The 19,691-nt window shown below is 43.4% G+C and overlaps 1 protein-coding gene and 1 long non-coding RNA gene across 19 annotated transcripts in view; one reads left to right on the top strand and one right to left on the bottom strand.

Moving 5' to 3' along the window:
- Positions 1-19,691, top strand: part of Aopep (aminopeptidase O) — a 316,008-nt gene that overhangs the window by 87,153 nt on the left and 209,164 nt on the right. For 13 of the 18 annotated variants that reach the window (XR_010058813.1, NM_001012346.2, XM_063276130.1 and 10 more), the window contains 2 exons: positions 4,710-4,866; positions 15,235-15,480. Coding sequence is in view for 14 of the 18 variants with exons in the window: in NM_001012346.2 (NP_001012346.2) it covers positions 4,710-4,866; positions 15,235-15,480 (403 nt within the window). In the remaining 4 variants the exon portion in view is untranslated. Of the gene's footprint in view, positions 1-4,709; positions 4,867-10,310; positions 10,409-15,234; positions 15,481-19,691 lie in introns of those variants that run through there. The other 5 variants (XR_010058815.1, XR_010058814.1, XR_010058816.1 and 2 more) reach the window with 3 other exon arrangements.
- Positions 6,364-10,062, bottom strand: LOC134482654 (uncharacterized). The gene is made up of 2 exons (XR_010059020.1): positions 9,927-10,062; positions 6,364-8,281 (listed from the first exon to the last, which is right to left on the bottom strand). It is a non-coding gene; the product is annotated as an uncharacterized LOC134482654 (long non-coding RNA).

Here is a 19,691-nt window from a genome sequence, read left to right as displayed (position 1 = left end):
ATCTTTGATGGTTGTGTCGATGTTTTCTATGGTATCTTCTGCCCCTGAGATTTTCTCTTCTATCTCTTGTATTCTGTTGGCGATGCTTCCGTCTATGACTCCTGATCACTTTCCTTGGTTTTCTATCTCCTGGGTTGTCTCCCTTTGTGCTTTCTTTATTGTTTCTATTTCCATTTTTAGATCCTGGGTGGTTTTGTTCAATTCCTTTACCTGTTTGGTTTTTTTTTTTTCCTGTAATTCTTTAAGGGATATTTTGTGTTTCCTCTTTAAGGGCTTCTACCTCTTAGCCTGTGTTCTCCTGTATTTCTTTAAGGGAGTTATTTATGTCCTTCTTCAAGTCCTTTATCATCATCATAAGATGTGATTTTAAGTCCAAATCTTGCTTTTCTGGTGTGTTGGGGTATCCAGGACTTGCTGTGGTGGGAGAATTGGGTTCTGATGATGCCAAGTGCCCTTGGTTTCTGTTGCTTAGGTTCTTGTACTTGCCTCTCAATATCTAGATATTTCTGGTGTTAGCTGGTCTTGCTCTCTCTGACTGGAACTTGTCCTTCCTGTGGGCCTGTGTACCTGTCATCTTAGGAGCGAGAGCACTCCTGGGAGACCAGTTCTCTCCAGACAAGAGAGAGGGCTCCTACGGAGGGCTGTAGGGCAGTTTTAACTCTGGACGCAGATGGAGACAGGAAGAGATTATTTTTTGATGATTTAATTTTGTTTTACATTAAAATACATTATTTAAGTGCCAAATAATTGCTGCTTATATTATACTCTCTTCCCAAAGAACAGTCACCTTTTTTTTCCTCATTATACCCCCTGAAATAAATAAATGGCAATAAATAAAGAAGTAAACACTTTAATGTAGGCCTTCCAGCACATACCTATAACCCAACTATTTTGGAACCTGAGGCAGAAAGAACTCTAGCTCAAGGCCAGCCTCAGTACTTACTGATATTCTGTCTCAAAATAAAAAGCAAAAAGAAGGCTGAGAATATAGCACAGTGTCTGAACACTCATCTATGGGCAAAAATTAATAAAATAATTACTTCTAACTCTTACCTGGCCTTGGTGTTTTCCACCTTGCACCACTGATAAGGTGTGTGGTTATTCAGAGCTGGGCCTTCCCAGAGTCCTATCTTCTCCTTGTAGGTCACATTATACAAGTTGTATCAATACTTCAAGTTTGAAGAGTGCGTGAGGAGTCATAGCCTTGTATATGAAAGCTGTGGCTGTAGCATTTCTGTGTTCTTCTACCTTGAGTTAATCATGGTACTTTGTTGTCTCCCCACACTGTTTTCTTGGATTTCTATGTATTTCTCAGCCCTGGCCTCCTGGTCTCCTATTCTCCTGAAGGGCTCTCCCTGGGTCCTTAGTTGGCTTCTGTGGGCATGTGGGCTACAGGCATTCTCACTTTTCTCTGGCCTCTTTGGAAGCATACGTCTGTAGTCTAGTAGCTTCCAAAGAATATGGGTGTGTAAGAGGCGGATGTTTTTAAGCTCTATGTATCTGAAGATGTAGGATCTTGTCTTTTACTCTCAGCTTCAGTTTCTACTCTTGATACGAGTAGCTTACTCTGCGCATCAGGTACTTTGTGTCCTTTCTGTCTAGAGTCCCATGTCCCCTTTTGGGGTAATACCCTGAGTTGTAAGGTGACAGTCCTCTCCTCCGATCTCTGCCATGTTCTGGAGGAATTCTAGTACATCGGTGTTGGGCCTCTCAACTGCACTTTCCTTCTCCCTTATTTTTGTTGTTTTGTTTTGTTTTGGCTTGGCTTGATTTGACATTTTCCTTGACTCTCTGGGAGATATTTTCACCTCAGAATTTTCTCTCATCCCTTTATTGAGTCTTTCTTTTTTTCCCATCAAGCTTTTCTATACTAATGATGTGCTTTCAAACATGTTCTCTTAATTCTGAGGTTTGGGGGCTTTTTTTTTAGTCTGGTGGTGTTAACATCTTAAGGGTGCTCACTGTCCTCCAGGTATATTTTATACTTACTTGGTTCTCTCAGCCTTGAACCCTAGGCTTTCTACAAGTGCCATGAAGCTCCTTGGTTGGTTAAGATTTGGGGAAGAGAAGTTTAAGAAATAGACTGGCAGTTCAAAGTGCACAAATGAGTCAGCCTCACCACAGCTGATCTCCAGCTTCTGTGTCGTCAGGCCTCTGATTTAAAGCCTCTGTAAGGCTGCTCTTCTTATGTAGCCCAGGCTGGTCTGACCTCAGTATGTAGCCAAGGACAAGCTTGTATTTCTAGTCTCCCTGCCTCTATCTCTCAAGAGCACAGATTATAGATGTATGTATGTGAGGCAAGCATTCTTAGCACCATTCTACATCCCATAGGGTTTAGTTTTGTTTTGTTTTGTTTTTTAAAGCAAACCTCCAGTTATCCATAATAAAATAAGTCATCAAAAGAATACTGTAGGTTGTAACTAACCCTAGCCCTTGGATTTAGATCTGGGTTTCTTTTCTTTTCTTTTTTCTTTTTATGTCAAAGCTTTTAAAAAACAATTGTGTAAGGAACTGGAGAGATGGCTCAGTGGTTAAGAGCACTTGTTGCTCTTGCAGAGGACCTGAGTTTGATTCCAGGCACCCACATGGTGGCTCTAAAACATCTGAAACTGCAGTTCCAAAGGATTTGACACCATCTTCTGACCTCTGTTGGCACTAGACACACACACACACACACACAGAGAGAGAGAGAGAGAGAGAGAGAGAGAGAGAGAGACAGACAGACAGACAGACAGACAGACAGACAGACAGACGAGAGACTCTGAGATGAAGTCTCATGAGTCCCAGGCTATTTTCAAACTAGCTAAGCTTTTCATATAGCCAAGGATTACTCACTACCATGCCTGACTCTATGAACTATCCATTTATAGCAGATGCCTGGATAATATGGGCATATACCCAAAAGATGCTCCAACATAGATCAAGGACACATGCTCCACTATGTTCATAGCAGCCTTATTTATAATAGCAGAAGCTGGAAAGAACCCAGATGCCCTTCAACAGAGGAATGGATACAGAAAAGGTAGTACATTTACACAATAGAGTACTACTCTGCTATCAAAAACAGTGACTTTATGAAATTCATAGGCAAATGGATGGGACTAGAAAATATCATCCTGAGTGAGGAAACCCAGTCACAAAAGAACACACATGGTATGTACTCACTGATAAGTGGTTATTAGCCCAAAAGCTCGAATTGTCCAAGATACAATCCACAGACCACATGAAGCTCAAGTTGAAGGAAAATCAAAGTGTGGATGTTTCAGACCTTCTTAGAAGGGGGAACAAAAATACTCACAGGAGGAAATATGGAGACAAAGTGTGGAGCAGAGACTGAAGGAAAGGCCATCCAGATACTGCCCCACCTGGGAATCTATCCCATATACAGACACCAAACCCAGACAATATTGTTGATACCAAGAAGTTCATGCTGACAGGAGCCTGATATAACTGTCTCCTGAGAGGCTCTGCCAAAGACTGACAAATACAGAGGCAGATGCTTGCAGCCAACCATTGAACTGAGAATGGGCTGATGGAACTGAAGGGGTTTGCAACCCCATAAGAAGGACACTGATATCAACTAACCAGACACCTCCCCACCCAAACCCCGAGCTCCCAGGGACTAAACCACTATCCCAAGAGTACACAGGGATGAACCTATCAGTCTCCAGTCGCATATGTAGCAGAGGATGGCATCAATGAGAGGAGAGGCCCTTGATTGTGTCAATGCTAGATGACCCAGTGTAGGGGAATGTCAGGGCAGGGAGGTGGGAAGGAGTTGGTGGGTGAGCGAGGGAGCGCCCTCATAGAAGCAGGCAGTGGGGGTGGGATAGCAGGTCTCTGGAGGGGAAACCAGGAAAGAGGACAACATTTAAAACGTAAACCAATAAAAGAAAAAAATGGGAAAAAAAAAGAATCATACTAAATTAGAAGATGTGATCAGATTTCGGAAACAGGAAGTTTACTTCCTCATCTTTTAAGTAAGAGAGACTTAAGATTATAAGTTATCAATCACTTATAAGCCTTCTCTAGTGTCTGGACCAAGTAGAGAATACATTCTGAACTGGGGTGGGAATCCTTGGTACCAAGAACTCTCTACTTTTAATTTGCATAAGCTCAAGGAGGAGAGGGTGATCAACTAAATAGAAGGATGTGGGTAAGATCCACATTTTACAGCTAACTGGTTGAAAAGTCAGGACCAAACCTAGGCACTTCCTTTCCATAATTTCATGCTTTCCTACTGTATCCATCTTAGAATGACTTTAATTAAATTTTAAGAAATAGTTAGATTACAACACAGAAGTGATCATTCCTCATTTATTCATCTTTCATCAAATATCAGCTGTTTTTTCTTTTTCATGCCGGGCAAGGAGAAGAGGAGGGTGTGTTCTTGTATCTGTGGCAGCCCAAGGCCAGAGCCCTTCTGTGTTTGTGGCTAAGTGGCCACTTCAGCACCACCTTGTACAGTTAGCCTTGCGAATGGCTTCAATCTGATCGCTAGAAGAGATCCAGAACTCCTTGGTTGCCTTCAAACTAGCATCTTTCTTGTACTTTTCCTAAGGCCTGAAGTCATTCTGTTTCAGGTGGCATGACCTGTGTCAAAGATGAGGCATTGTCAGTTTGTCCTACAGACTCTGTGAGAGAAGAACTACAATTGAGTAGGATCCAGAACCACACAGTGCCTCATGACAGTTGCTCTCTGTTTACAGGATACATGAGCTGGCATTACTATGTGACCATGCCAATGCCTGCCTCTACCTTCACAATTGCAGTGGGATGCTGGACAGAAATGAAGCCCAAGACATCCCCATTAGATGATCTGACTGAGCACACCCTCCCCCTCCGACCATCAGACGCTGACTTCAGGTTTGTGTTTGGGAATTAGCTGACTTCACTCTAAGGCTGTGTCATTTCTGCTGAGAACCTGTGCCAGTTTGGACCTTGTCAAAGCACCAAAAGGCCTACTGGGAAAAAGAAGGTTGGGAAAAAGAAATATGGGCTCATGAGAAAAGAGAAGAAAGCAGGTGGATGTGAAATCTTCTGTGATGTCAGGAGAAGCATTTCTACATGCTTGCTTAAATTAAAAAGCTTCAGATTGAACTGTCTCCCTCCTACCCTTTAGAAGTTGGTCATAGTGTCTAGTCAAAAAATTGGCTTAATGAAGTGCAGGTGCACACTCAAAGAAAGATGCAGTGAAAGATTCGTCCAGTTGACCTGCGGAGGGCACTGAGTATTCTGGCCCAGTGATGGCTGTTAGTAGTATGTTGTGGGCAACCTCTTCAGTGGTGCTCAGTGGCCTCAGGGAGCCCCAGCAACAAGAAAACTCACACAGTTCTTGGGTTAAGGGAGTCCTGCTGAGTCAAGGCCTGTTAACTTCTTTCTCTGCTTTTTCAATGGAGAGAAAATCAGCTTTAGGTTTTTAGACATTGACATAGACTATTGCATAAAGAATCTAGAAGAATGGTCCAGATGTTTATTTGATCTTTGAAATAAGACTGAGTGACAGGGCTTTGTTGGTAGAGTCCTTACTTAGCAAGCATGAAGCCCTGGATTCCATCCCCAGCACCACATAAACAGGCATGATGGCCTTGTCTCCTACACTTAAGAGGCAGAGAGGAAAGAAGTTAGATAGAACTTTGAATACACTGAAAGTTCTAGCCAGCACGCTACGAGAAAAAGAAGCCGACTAAGTTAGCAGTCCAAACTGGTCTTTCTTTGCTATGTTGCTTGTATTCTCACCACGGAGACTATGGCAGTGTCCTCAGGAACTGATGCCATGTGGTTTCTTCTCTGACAGGCACATTTACTGCCTACATTATGTTATCTTGGCAGCATAGAGCTAATGTCCACTTTTTCTTAGTAACATGTCAGTTTTGGAGTGTCTATCCTAAGGGTTCTACACTGTATAGTTCCAGAAAGATTAATAACTTTTACTTGTATCCTGGAAAGGGAAGAGGGGAATTGTGGACAGAAGTGATACACACACTGCTTTCATGTGGGAATATTTAACTGTAAGTGACACTCTCTAGTATTCCCTTCCCTTGCTCTGGATCTACATGGTAGGCCTCATTCTGTAGTTATAAATGGCTCAAATTTCTGAATGAGGAAGGCAGCAGTCCTAAAGAGTAACTTTGACTTGGTATGAGGAAGAAATGAACCTTCTTGTGGTAGAGCACTGATAGATATGCTACAAAGTTTGTGACTGTTGTATGTCCTAGCTGATCCTGAACCCACACAGAAGCTACTGGTTGTCAGCAGGCAGTGTCTGGGGTTCATTTAGTCCTGAGGAGAGACCTATAAGGTGTGTTGGCTGTCGCGCGCCCAATGTCCCGCCAGCAAGAACGACGCATGGCAACAGGATTCTTCTGCGAGCAAGCCTTTACTTTGTTACAGCTCTTCTTAGTGTTACAGCTCTTCTCAGTGTTACAGCTCTCTTAGTGTTACAGCTCTCTTGAACAGGGACCCCGAGCAGCAAAATCGCTCGACTTATATAGACAACAGTATGCTAATTATCTCTCAGGGATTGGTGGGGCATGGATCACCCCACTACTTGTCCTCCAGGGATTGGCGGAGAATGAATCACCTCATTAGCATATTGACAGTCAACTGACACCTGGTGCATAAACCGCACATGTGCAGTACCGCTGTTCACCACTAGAGGGAGCCCTAGCAAGGGGACAAGCCTGCACATGCGCAGTAAGTTGTCGACATCCAGACAAGGCTGGATGTCGGCGCCATCTTTGTTTCGCTGCGCTGCTCTCTACATCTCCCCCTTTTTTGTTTAATAAAATGACTGGTCTAGATCTGGGTGTCACGTCAATCTTGTCATTGCTCCTGTCTTAGGTCGTTCTCATTCAAACTCGGCCTTACCCGTCATAGAGTTACCCTATCGCCACCGGGCCCCGTGTCTTGGGTTGGTCCGAGCTCGAGGAAAGTTGCCCGTCCCTGGATACAATGATCCACATGACTGTGACAAAAATGATCTAGGGCGAACTCTTGATCTTTTAAAGAGGCCAGCCATATGTTGGGAGAAGCACCCTTTTTAATGGTGGTCATAGCCTGGTAAACAACCACTTTGTGTCTGGCATGTTCTCTTTTTAAACGGCCAATAAGCCAGAGACCTACTCCGCATCCCAGGAGGACAATAGCTCCCCGGGACAAACATGCCCGCCCACTCCTTGAAAAGGGAGAAAGCATTGGTAATCTATGAGGTAAAGTCTTCAACTGTGATGGGGTCCAGCCTAGTGCTGTTGAGGACAGCAATCTGCATCAGCAATTGTCTTGATAGTTGCTCTGCTTTCATGGACCAGTTTCCTTTCAGATAATTCGAGATTTCTTTGCTCTGTTGAAAATGCTGAGAAAAGTTAGCTCGCAAAGGAATAATGCATAAACCTCTAAGGGAGGAAACACAAGACAGCTGTGTCATATGATACAGTGCTTCAATTTGTTCTTGAACTAAATCTATCCCTTGATTGGCTAATAGAAGGCCAGATGCCAAATGGGTATTAAATTCTTCTTGTATCTCTAGCGCCACTGCAGTTCTTTCTACAATCTGATTGACAGTCTCAGCCGTCTGTATTTGATTGGTCATAGCGATTGCAGCTGTGGTAGCTGCGGAAGCAGACAGCACAATGGCTGAAATTATGGCTGCCGTAATTCCAAAATTTCTTTTGTCTCTCAGCAAATTAAGAATAGGAAAGCTATCTGGGTTTGCCTCCACTGGGATTGGCACAAAGGAGGGAATCTTAACCATCACTGCAGTGTCATTGGTGCCATCCCAGCATTCAGCTAAATAGCAGACTACATCAGAGCTGTTACAATTTAAAGCACCACTGCTTACATTAGTGCTTATCAGAAAAAATGTGATCTAGCACATACTGAAGTACTAGTGGCAGTATTATTTGCCAAGAGGTTATTATATTGAATATTGATCAACCTGGTATCACCTTTTTCTGGTAGCTGAAACATTATACAGCACGAAGTTCTCTCCCATCAACCTATCAAAGGGGGTCAGGGATGTATATGCCCCTTGCTCATTGGACAGCACCCATTGAAACCAAGGCCAGAGATTATGCTTGCCAGTCTTATTCTCAAAACAGTAGAATTGCTATGAACTGGCATGGGTACTGGCCAGGATCTGGCAATAGCCCACAGAGTGAGCGAATTAACCTGTATTACCATTCCCAGTAGTAATAGTAGGGTTCGTAGTCTCATCTTCAGGAAGAGCAGAAGGCAATTTTCGAGTCAAACGCTCAGGTACCCAAATTGGATTTTCTTGATTCTGCGGAAAAACACAAATCACTCCCCTAGATCTCGAAATCACGGGATCTGGGCCACGCCATTCATCAGTTAAGACATCCTTCCACTTTACTTCTACATTAGTTATAGGTGTAGTAGCAGCATGGCGATCCGTGGCAGAGCGGCCATGCACATCCAAAATTAAGAAATTTAGAGTAAAAAGAGCTAAAGAAAGTTGTTCTTTTGGTGTTCGGCTGCTGGCAATTCCCTCTTTTTGTTTTTGTATAAGCTCTTTTAAGGTATGATGTACCCTTTCCACAATTCCTTGACCTTGGGGATTGTATGGCAATCCTGTAGTATGTTTGACCTGCATTGTCTGGCAAAATGCCTGAAAGGACTTTGCAGTGTAGGCAGGCCTGTTGTCTGTCTTGAGACTATCAGGCTTTCCCCTGGCTGCCCATGCCTCTAAGCAATGGCTAATGGCATTACGAGTCTTTTCACCAGTCATCAGAGTAGCGTGTATAATACCGGAACAGGTATCAACAGAAACATGAGCATATTTTAAATTTTACCAGTTTTATGTCAACTTTCTGTTATCAATGTTACATTTTTTAAACCATATCCAATAACTTAAAAGCCAATAGTCCATAACCAAGGCATGTAGAGAATATTTATACATTTAAAACCAATCAGAAAACAAAATTGAAGTGGCTACACATATCTTAGCTACAGGTGCAAGGCTCCAAGGGCTGATTGAAACTGCTTTTTTAAGAGAAGCACCTTGTCACTTGCTAAATCTCCTTGAGATCAGGAATCCAAGTAGGCACACTCAAGTTTATCTTTTTGTTTGATTCTCCTGAATAAATTTTCAGGCGGTCTACCTCTATCAAATCTGATCAGTATGACTCTGTGAGGTTTCCAGAGCCTAATCACATACCTAGCAATAACCTCAACTTGAGCCACAACAAAAGCTGCACTGACCCCATTTTTTATCTTTGCCTTCTCTCTGTTCCTTTTATCTCCTTTTCTTTTCTTTTTTTCTTTTGAGACCTTTTCTCCCTCTGACATACTTTCTTGTTGTTCTGCAAGGACCCTCTGACCTGTCCTAACAGCTTCCTCACATTGTTTATCCTCTAAGCAGGCAGGGACCATTTGCCAAAGAGGTTTTGGTCCGGGCTTAAGCTTGCTGCCTGTGGCTTCTCTATCCCACACAAAGAAAAAAAGAAACAAAATTACCAGCCTTGCCCACAAAGGATCCATAACTTTAGGTTTCTTCACAGTGGCTCTCCACCTAGGCCCATATCTTTCTTCCTCATATATGGCTGCCTCTTCCTCTAATTCCTCCTCCTTGGACTCTGACAACTCTTGCTCAGAGTCACTGCCAGCCAGTTCTAAGGCTTCTAATTCTTTTAATGGATACAAAGTATCCTCTCCGGATGACTTGTACTTCGTCCTCCGGGGCATACCTATTTTTTCCTCTGGCAGCGTTTCTTCCCCCTTTTGTATCTCTTTCACTTTTGTTTTAGTAACCTTTTTCTTTTTGCGCGCTCCTAATTTCTCACTCTGCTCCGTTTCTGACATGCTCTCTTAAATCCAAAAAGGGGCATGCCTCTCGAAGCCTAATTTCTCACTCTGCTCTGTTTCTGACATGCTCTATTCCAAAAAGGGGCATGCCTCTCGAAGCTTACCTTTTAATTTACCTTCTCACAGTTCTGAATCCTCTTCAGCACACTGAAGGGTCCCCTCGGCACCGGCAATGTTGGTTCCCGGGTTTCGGCCACCACTTGTCGCGCGCCCAATGTCCCGCCAGCAAGAACGACGCGCGGCAACAGGATTCTTCTGCGAGCAAGCCTTTACTGTGTTACAGCTCTTCTTAGTGTTACAGTTCTTCTTAGTGTTACAGCTCTCTTAGTGTTACAGCTCTCTTGAACAGGGACCCCGAGCAGCAAAATCGCTCGACTTATATAGACAACAGTATGCTAATTATCTCTCAGGGATTGGTGGGGCATGGATCACCCCACTACTTGTCCTCCAGGGATTGGCGGAGAATGAATCACCTCATTAGCATATTAACGGTCAACTGACACCTGGTGCATAAACCGCACATGTGCAGTACTGCTGTTCACCACTAGAGGGAGCCCTAGCAAGGGGACAAGCCTGCACATGCGCAGTAAGTTGTTGACATCCAGACAAGGCTGGATGTCCGCGCCATCTTTGTTTCGCCACGCCGCTCTCTACAGTTGGCTCTGTTACTTTTGGTTATAAATGAGGATAAAGAGGCTTAGACAATAATTTGTTTATTTTCCTACCTACTGAGGAACACTACTTGTATTCATTTTTACCAGGTCTAATCTTTAAATAGGTGACTTAGAGTCTCTCCTAGAGATATTTCAAATCTAATCTCTAGAGAGATGACTTAGAATCTTTTCTAGAGATGTTGCAGGTGTAATCTCTAGAGAAGTGACTTAGAGTCTTTCCTAGAGATATTTAAAACCTGAATATAAGAATGGAGCAATCTCAGAAGTATCTTGGAGCTATCTTCTTACTTGGAGTCACCACCATGACCCAGATATTAATACTAACTGGAGAGTATCCTCAGAAAAACAGAAGTTCAGGGACAGGGAGATGGTTCAGTGTAAATACTCTTGCTGTCAGACCTGAAAGCCTGAATTCAATCCCCAGAACCCACATTTTAGAAGAAGAGAGCCAAGTCTCAAAAGTTATTCTCTGACCTCTGCATGAACTCCTTGTTGTCATACATATACACTAAATGTAATTTTTGAAGAAGCAAAAAAAAAAAAAGACAAAACACAGGGGCCCTTGAACCTGAGGATGCCAGCCTATGGCAGCTTTGCAGAGTCACACTCTTTTTTTTTGGTACAGTGAAGACTTTGTTTGTGGGTTCTTAATGGTGGAGAAGTTCACCTACACTCTTAGGGCTCATTGATCTGTAGGAGATGAAGACCAAGAGATTAGGTAGGGTTGGGCCCTTCTGCTCAGAATAATTGGAATCCCTTTTCATTTGTCTCTGCCATTGTGAACAGAAGAGAGCATGGCCGGGTCAGACAGGAGAACTGGGGACAAAGAACCTGAGAAACCTCCTTTAGGGGCTAGGAAAGGTGAGCTCTGTTCTTCTTCTGCCCTTGTGTGCTAGGAACAAGTTGAAGAGCATGCAGAAGGAAATGATGACAAAGATTTGGTCACCGACAAATTAAACTGAGAGAGTACATGAATGTCAGGTGTCCTAATACTTCCATGTCACTTACCAAACAGGTCAACTGCTGCTCTGATTAACAGACGCCAAACAGCAGACTGCAGAGGATCCTTCTTGATAAGGGGGCCAAAAAGGCCAGCTAATCAGGGGAGCTAGGGCAGGTCACATATCCTACTCCTACTCCAGGAAATGTGTTATTTTGTGTAATGATGGGGGGATAGTGTTGTAGAATGCTCTCTTCACATGCCCTTCCATGACTGACAGTGCACACTTTCTTTTTGATTATCTACATGCTTGTCCATCCAAAATGTACAGCTGATAAAGCAGCAGTTGAGTTCTCAACCTGCCATAGAATCACATCTCAGATGACCATCACTGGTAGTTAAAGTGGTTGTTTATCCACCACATCCCTGGCTCCATGGGCTGAGCAGCTTTGTTTTGCCATCACACCCATGTTGGTGTTGCTGAGCAGGCTCACATCTGATGATGCCTGCCTTGCTAGACTTCCTTCCCACCAATCTCACTCATGTCAAACTTACATTTACAGAAGCTTTACATGCCACGGCTTTCACTTGCCTGAGTGTTCATCTAGTTTCCAGAACTTAGCCAAAAAATTGGTCACTGAATTTTTGATCATCATTCAGATGAGCTAAATTAGCAAGGACAAAGAACTACTCCAGACCACCAGACTACTTAAGATGAACAATTTAGTAAACATACAGACTAAAAGCATTAGATAAACCCCCCAGTATGCATCAATTTTATTTAGTTCTAACCACAGAAGAGTCTTGCATTACATTAAGCCTCCCAGGCCTTCATTTGGGGTCATACAGCTTATGCTTGGCATGGAAGCTTGGCTATCCTTCAGTAGAACACATTGAAACTGATTGAAAGGGTTGAAAACTGGCATCATGTTAAAGACATTGAGATGACTCATTCTACAGAAAGAAAAACTTGGAGTAGGGAAAGTCTGTCTTGAGAGTAGTAAAAACTGAGGGAAGCCACCATGAATGGAAGAGAAAGAATCTCCAGTTGCCTCTGGGTCTGTGCTAACTGTTGATTACACAATCCCTGGATCCCCTTAGCTGCTGCATGAATGGGGCCTTGAAGTGAATGGGCATAGTCATCTTTTGCATGTAGAAACTTTAGGAAGCATTTTAGTGTGCGATTGACATCCACTGTGGCCTGCTGGAATACTGTGTGCACACCTGATTCAGAATATTCTGTCATGCCACAGAGTTCTCTCCTATCCTCTCTAATCTGCCTCCTCTCTTCAGGCAGCCATACTATGAGACTGTGGTTGAGATAAGAGAGAAAGAGGCCCCAGATACTGAAGTCCTTGCCTTGGTCACAGCTGGTCATCACAGTTGGTCACAGCACAGCCAGTGAAGCCAAGTTGCACTGGTCTTTACCTAAGACCTCACAAGTTGCACCCTCATACAGTTCTTCCTATGACTATCAAGAGCCTCATTGACGTAATTTGCCCACAGCTTAATTGTTTTAAGTCCTAAGTTTTATGGAAAATGGTATTAAGTTATGCATCTAACAGTAATCATCCTCATTAGTTTGGTGAGTGTTCATATAGGCCTGGAAAGAAAATGATTCATCTTTTCCCTTGAACAAACAGGCTTGTTTGATGTACATTGCTGCCTTTACTCTGTTCCCTCACCTTTAGTTTTCTTAGGTGTAAGAGATAATCTCCTTCCATGGGAATAAGAAGTTTCTAGATACCATGTTTCCCTACACGGTGGCATCATGTTTAGACCTTAAACGTATTCTCTAGCTGTGTCCAGAGAGTTCTAGCTTTAGGTAGCACGCTTTGAAGGCCTCCTCTTTTTTTCAGTTTGAGACAAGTTTTTTTCAGTCGTGACATCTAGCCCAAGCTGGCCTAGAACTGATGGAGTCCCGGCTAGTGTCAAATCCACAATACTCTTGTCCCAGCCTCCTGAGTGCAGGAGTTCTAGGGATATTGGTCCATGCTATTGTCACACTTGGCTTCTGAAAGCTTTGGGGTGAGAGGTTTGAGGCATGATCTCATGGAGCCCAAACTTACCTTGAACTCCTGATTCTTGTCTCTACCTTTCAAGTGCTAGGGCTACAGGTGTATGGGCATATGCCATGGACACATGGTCAACTGCAGCTTGTAAAAGCTTTTCAGTAGAAAGTATATGAGCGTAAATTACCGTAGGACATTGTTTTTCTGTGTAAATACATTTTTTAAAACCCCACAGAGGCTCACTAGGTTGGCCGTCTTTGCTCCTCGTCTTTAGGTGGATGTTGAATGTTTACAAGCAGACACTTTTGCTTTCTTTCCCAGAAGGTGATGTTATCAGTCCAGGACTTTGGCTTGAGCTCAGTGTTAGTAACTATATTCTTGCAGTCACTTCATTTTGGCAGTTTTATGGATCTCCTTTTTTTTTTTTTTTTTTTTTACACACCCCCATCTATAACCAGGCCTCACTGGGGCTGGTTATTCTTGAAGCATGATGGTGGAAGTTGAGGCTTGTTTACATAGCTGTGTGGATCTCCTGATCACAGGCTTTGGATGGGTGGAAGATACTTCATAAACCTAAAGACGCATTATTGTTGCAACCTGCCCAAATTGAGGCAGGCAAGCACTTAGAGATTCTTCAGTATCCGTGGAGAATCATAGCAGCACCCACAGCTAGAATTGTAATCTGCAATTTAAGGTTACAGGGTTTTTCCATTGTGTTTGAATAGAGGGCATGTTAACAGATGAAAAAATAGAATTCTCTTTGATGTTGGTTTCTTTAGATATATAAGTTCTCTTGAGGCTTGTGAGTCAGGCTCTAGGAATTTTCTTTTAGTTCCGCCTTTGCCTTTCAGGGAGTAACATGTCAGATGGGGCTAACTGGACTCTGCTCTGCTTTCTTAGAAGGTTGATTTCATTAAATTTATACTGAAAGTGTATTAGAAAGGTACCAGAGACATAGCTCAGTTGGTAGAATACTTGCCTAGCATTCAGGAAGCCCTGGGTTCAATTCCTGGTACTATATAAACCAGGCATATCCCAGTAATCCCAGCATATAGGAGGTAGAGAAAAGATGATCAGGAGTTCAAGGCCATTTTCATCTACATGGTGAGTTTGAGACCAGCCTGGGATGCATGTGACCCTGTCTTCAAAGCCCAAAAAGATATTGAAAAAGTGCTCTCTGAAGTGCCAGCCTCTGGCAGTTATAGTTGATACCTGTAACTGTTATTGGTTCATTGTCCTACCTCACATTATGTCACTTATTCTAGGACTTTCCAGAATGGAATCTTTAATTTGCCTATAGCCAGGTACATAGTGCCTCATGCCTGTAATCCCAGTACGTGAGAGACAGATGCAGAAGGATCAGAAGTTGAAGGGTAGCCTCAGCTATATCATGAGTTCAAAGCTACCTGGGCTCCCTGAGATCCCAATGAAAAGTTAATAAATAAAATGGCTATTGCATCTCTCCCTCTCTAAACCTGTCAGTCACTTAAATAGTTCCTCTATGATAGTATTTGAGATCACATTACTAAAGGTCGAATGTGCTTTAATTTGGGTGGGAGGTTGTTTTATTGTTTCAAATCTTGCCTACCCCTAAACCCTATAATTCTGAAATAAGATCATTACTTTCATAAGCTTAGATTGAAGCCACTCAGTCCCTTCATGCACATCAATAAGTATTTGACCTATAATTTTCACTGCTGCTCAAAAGCAGACAAGCCAATAATTGAAATGAACCACCTTTGCTAATAATCCTGTTTGAGCCACTGTCTTCTTTTGCATTGCCCAGGTATGGTAACACCTGCAGTCATATGGAATACCCCTGCCGGTTCCAGAGTGCGTCTGCTGCCACCCAGAACATCATTCCTTATCGAGTGTTTGCCCCAGTGTGCCTTGAGGGTGCCTGCCGAGAGGCCCTGCTGTGGCTGATCCCCTCTTGCCTCTCAGCTGCACACTCTGTCCTGGGAACACACCCTTTCTCCAGGCTGGACATACTTATTGTCCCCACCAACTTCCCAAGTCTGGGAATGGCCAGGTATGCTGCTCGGCGTGGCATGTGGGGTGTTTTGTTAAACTCCTTCTGCACTTCCATTTGCTTTGGATGGGAGTTCCTTGTTCCCTCCTGGATATCTTACTCCTAGCTTCAGGGGATAGTTTTCATGATTGCTCGGATGTTAGCTTGGGTGATGAGAACTTACTGCTAATGAGTCCAAGGTCTTGGCATCAGACTCTGAGCACAGTAACAAAACCTGGTCCCAGGGCCACAGCTGTTCCCCTAACCCTGAACAGCTGTCTCATCCATTCTCACCACTGGTCACAAGGCTACAACTTGAGAGCCCCGTGTCAGAGCATGAATCCATCCACACTGCTGGAAAACAGCTAAAAGCAGATGGCTTACCATGGGGGAGGGATATAACAACTTGTTCCAATTTTTAATACAGTAAATGAATTATTTTTACTGTGCTGCCATCTGATTCTGACAAAAAATTAGCAACTTACTAGCTGACCCTTTGCCGTGTGTTAATTACAGCCACACCCATCAACCCCACTGTCTGTTCACACAGTGATGGGAAAGCAGCTCTGTCCCACAGAGGGAAGATGGCGGGTGAACCTTGACTATGCTTCTGTTTGCAAAGCCTAATCACTAACAGGGCTGTGCTTGACTAGGGTGGGAAAGCCAGCTCATCAGACATGTGGCTTTGAGTTTTTCCCTATTAGTCAAGGAAATTCTTGCTGCCAATTAATTTCCATGCTTTTGAACAGCTGTCATTTGTGGTGTTTTCCCAAAAAAACTGTACACATTCTTGGTAAAACCCTTGAGTAGAAAAGAACTGTCCAGAACATCTGCTTTTGATCTTTCCTATACACACACACACACACACACACACACACACACACACAACATGCACACGCACATGCACACACGCACGTACACACACGCACACAGAGACACACACATGTGCACACACACACTATACATACACACATCCCACATCACATTTTTTAAGGGATATCTGGCTTGCTATAATCCTTGAGGAGGTCTCCAAAAAATTGTTTAGACTGATTTTTATCCTGTATTTATAAAGATAATGGGAATGTAAAAACTAGGATAATTATATATATGTGGTTGCATGTATCATATAATTGTCTTGATGTCTATATATAGTTTGTCTTAACAAGGAGACTCCTTTGGTTCCTTTGAAGAGTCTCCTGGGCTTAATTTAAGCAGTTATTGGTGAGGAAAGGGTCATTCATTAAGTGTTTCTCATTTGTATCAGTTCTGAGGGGTCATTTGTTTGGGCACTTTATGAGTATTGTTTTCCAGGACATATTTGCTAACAATTCCATGTTCTAGCCTGGGGGGAACCAGAGGCCAAGCATTTTTCAAGCATAAAACTTCTTGATACCCCCTTCTTGAGGCACAGTCTGCCAGAAGTAAAATGTGTTAACCTGTAGACCGTTCTGAAAGCTTTTCCTTCTAAGTCTGTATGCTCAAGCAGGCAGATGGTAAGATATCTGCTTTTTGAGATATTTAACATGGTTTAAATCTTCTTAATGCTGTATTTTTAAAATAATAAGCCTAAGTACTGAAGGCCAAATGATGCTGTACACAAATGTCAAAACTGGGGTGGTGGCAACAACTTAGCAACCATGAGAGTACTATAAGGCTTTAGGACTGGAGAACTGTACAGAGTTCTCAAATACATCCTCCACCCCTGCCCTACCTTTCCTTATTAGTCAGGAAATAGTCTATTCTGGTTAAGTTGCTTCCTGTACTTTGCTTCTGTTCTTTGCAGCTGAACTGTGGAAGGTTGACTGTGGTGTTGTGTACTCCTCGTTGGGGTGCAGAATTAGGGCGGGCTTTTGTTTCTTCAAACTCTGACTTAAATTGATTCCACTTGCTGGACTTGACCCTACAGATCCCAACACTTGAGCCATATGTAGCTGAATGCCTAGATGATTCAACCAGGTACCAGGGCCCTACTGCTTTATCTCTGCTGAAGGCTCTGCTGGAGCAAGGATGCCAGGCACAGAGGTCAACTCTGTGCCCCAAACAGAGATAGGGAGACTCTCAAATCCATGAGGTCTCATCATGAGAAACCCACACTCACCGTGTCCTGATTATTATACTGTGCTGGAGAATCAGAGGCCTTCTTGGTAAATTATCTGACTCTTTCCTGAGTCCCTGGTTTTATAAACATGTAGCAGGATCATAAATTCCATAGCTCTGGGCTTCTTTAGCAATTAGCTTTTAATTATAATGAGTACCATTTTAGTATTCCACTTTGGCAAACGGCAGTCAGCATCTCCAAGTGAACAAAAACAGGCAAGTCATTAACTGTGTTAAAGGATTTAAAAATGTTTGGACAATACACAATGTTTTAAACATTATTTATCATGGCTTGAATGAGAATCCTTAACACTCTCTTTTTGGAGGGTTCTGCTTTTGAGCCAAATATGGGACTCCAGTGACCTGAGAAAAACACATTTTTTTACAACTTTGAAAGCTTCACAATCTTGGCCCAGTCCTGTCCTTACTCACTGTTCAAAAGGAAAGGCGCTTTAATGCGCTTTCACTCTCCTCTGACTACCAGCTTGCACTTGGTCTTCCGTGGCCCACCCCATTCTGTCTTTCGCTCATTTGGGATATGTGGACTTTCTGGGTTTGTTTCTTGTCATGAGCATGGCGTCTGCATGTTTTGGAGTAATGTGGTGCATTCATAAAGTACATTTTAAGTAAGTTTCTCGTGTACAGAAAGCTCTCTACCCTGCTGCTGATTTTCATTATGACCTCATGTACTCTCATGTCTCAAGTTGAGATGGAGCAGCCAGCCTACCTTCCTCTCACTGAGAAATTAATGCAAAGGACACTCTATACTTCTGGTCACACTCCACACCTTGCTGTAGTGTCCATAGTGTCCGTGGAATGAAAGCCTGGAGCTAGATTTATGAGCACTGCTTAAGATAAACACCCCAGGGCTGGAGAGATGGCTCAGCCGTTAAAGGCTAGGCTCACAACCAAAAATATAAGATAAACACCCCAGTCCTACCTCTCTCCATGATTAGTTTGCTATTTGTCTCTCAGCAGATCACAATTATGTCCTGGTCATTTTCTTGTCTTTCATAGTTCAGTTATGCGTCCTAAAGCAGAGTTAGGCTGGCAAGACTACCTTGCTGTATCCAGGTACCCCACCTCCAACTCCATATTGAATTTTAAGAATTCTGCAAACTGTCTCTGCCATGGCTTTGTTTCATGCCATCAAAAGCCATGTGGTTCTGCATTTCAACTGAACTGTTCACATTAGTCTGGCCCCTGTCCAACTGGGGAAAGTGGAGGTAGTATGGCTGGCTGAGGTGGCCAGCAGATTGACCTCCTTGCTGCTGGCTCCACACCAGGGTGTGTGTAGCTGTCTGCTCAGTCTCTCTGTGTTTCCATCAAGCACGCTGTCTGCGGGCAGCACTTAAACTGCAGAACCTGCAAGGGCAAGTGCAGTTGATGAGATCTCCATTCTCCGGGGAACACACATTCCAGTCTGGGAGAAAAACAGAACACACAAAAGTAAAAAATCAGACACTGCAGGGTAGAGAGGGTGGCTTTGTTAGGGTGGGCTCAGGTCAGCCACATAAGGGTAAGCACAGACACTGAGATATGGGACAGCCACAGTAACCAGCTTTGTCCTAGGATCATGGGTGCTGTGCTGTCTCATGACCTGCTAGCTAGAGCCCCAGGGCTTAGCAATGCTGTTCTTGAGCAGAATCTCCACTGATGGAACTAGCACAACACCTGACACCTAGACTGGACTCTACCCGGGTGCCAAGGAAGAAAGATGACCCAAGCCACATTGTCCTTACCTGCTGGCTATTGTGTGGTTCCTTGCTCACACAGTAGGGCACAGGAAGGGGAGCTGGGTGTAAATGTTTGCTTGTCTAAGTTTTTACAGATTTTTTTTTCTTATTGAACAAAAATAATGTTGACAAAGAGTTTAGAGAAATAATTACTCAAATATTCTCCGTGCTCTTGGTGGAGAAATGCCATAAAGCCCCTTATTAAGACAACTTGTTTGGGTTGTGCAATGGAAGATGTCTGCATCGTATCCCAGCTCCTGACTCTGCATGGAGTTTCCTAAGGACCTCAACTACAAAAGGCATCCTGTACACACATGCCCGGGAGTGACTGGAGCCAGGTTGCCCCACCCCTCTCCTGGAGTTAGACAGGGTGTTGTCTTGTTTGTTCTTATCTCCCAG

The sequence above is a fragment of the Rattus norvegicus genome, chromosome 17 (assembly GCF_036323735.1).
Source record: "Rattus norvegicus strain BN/NHsdMcwi chromosome 17, GRCr8, whole genome shotgun sequence".
Lineage (NCBI taxonomy): Eukaryota > Metazoa > Chordata > Mammalia > Rodentia > Muridae > Rattus > Rattus norvegicus.
This window is presented reverse-complemented; position numbering and strand designations above follow the sequence as displayed.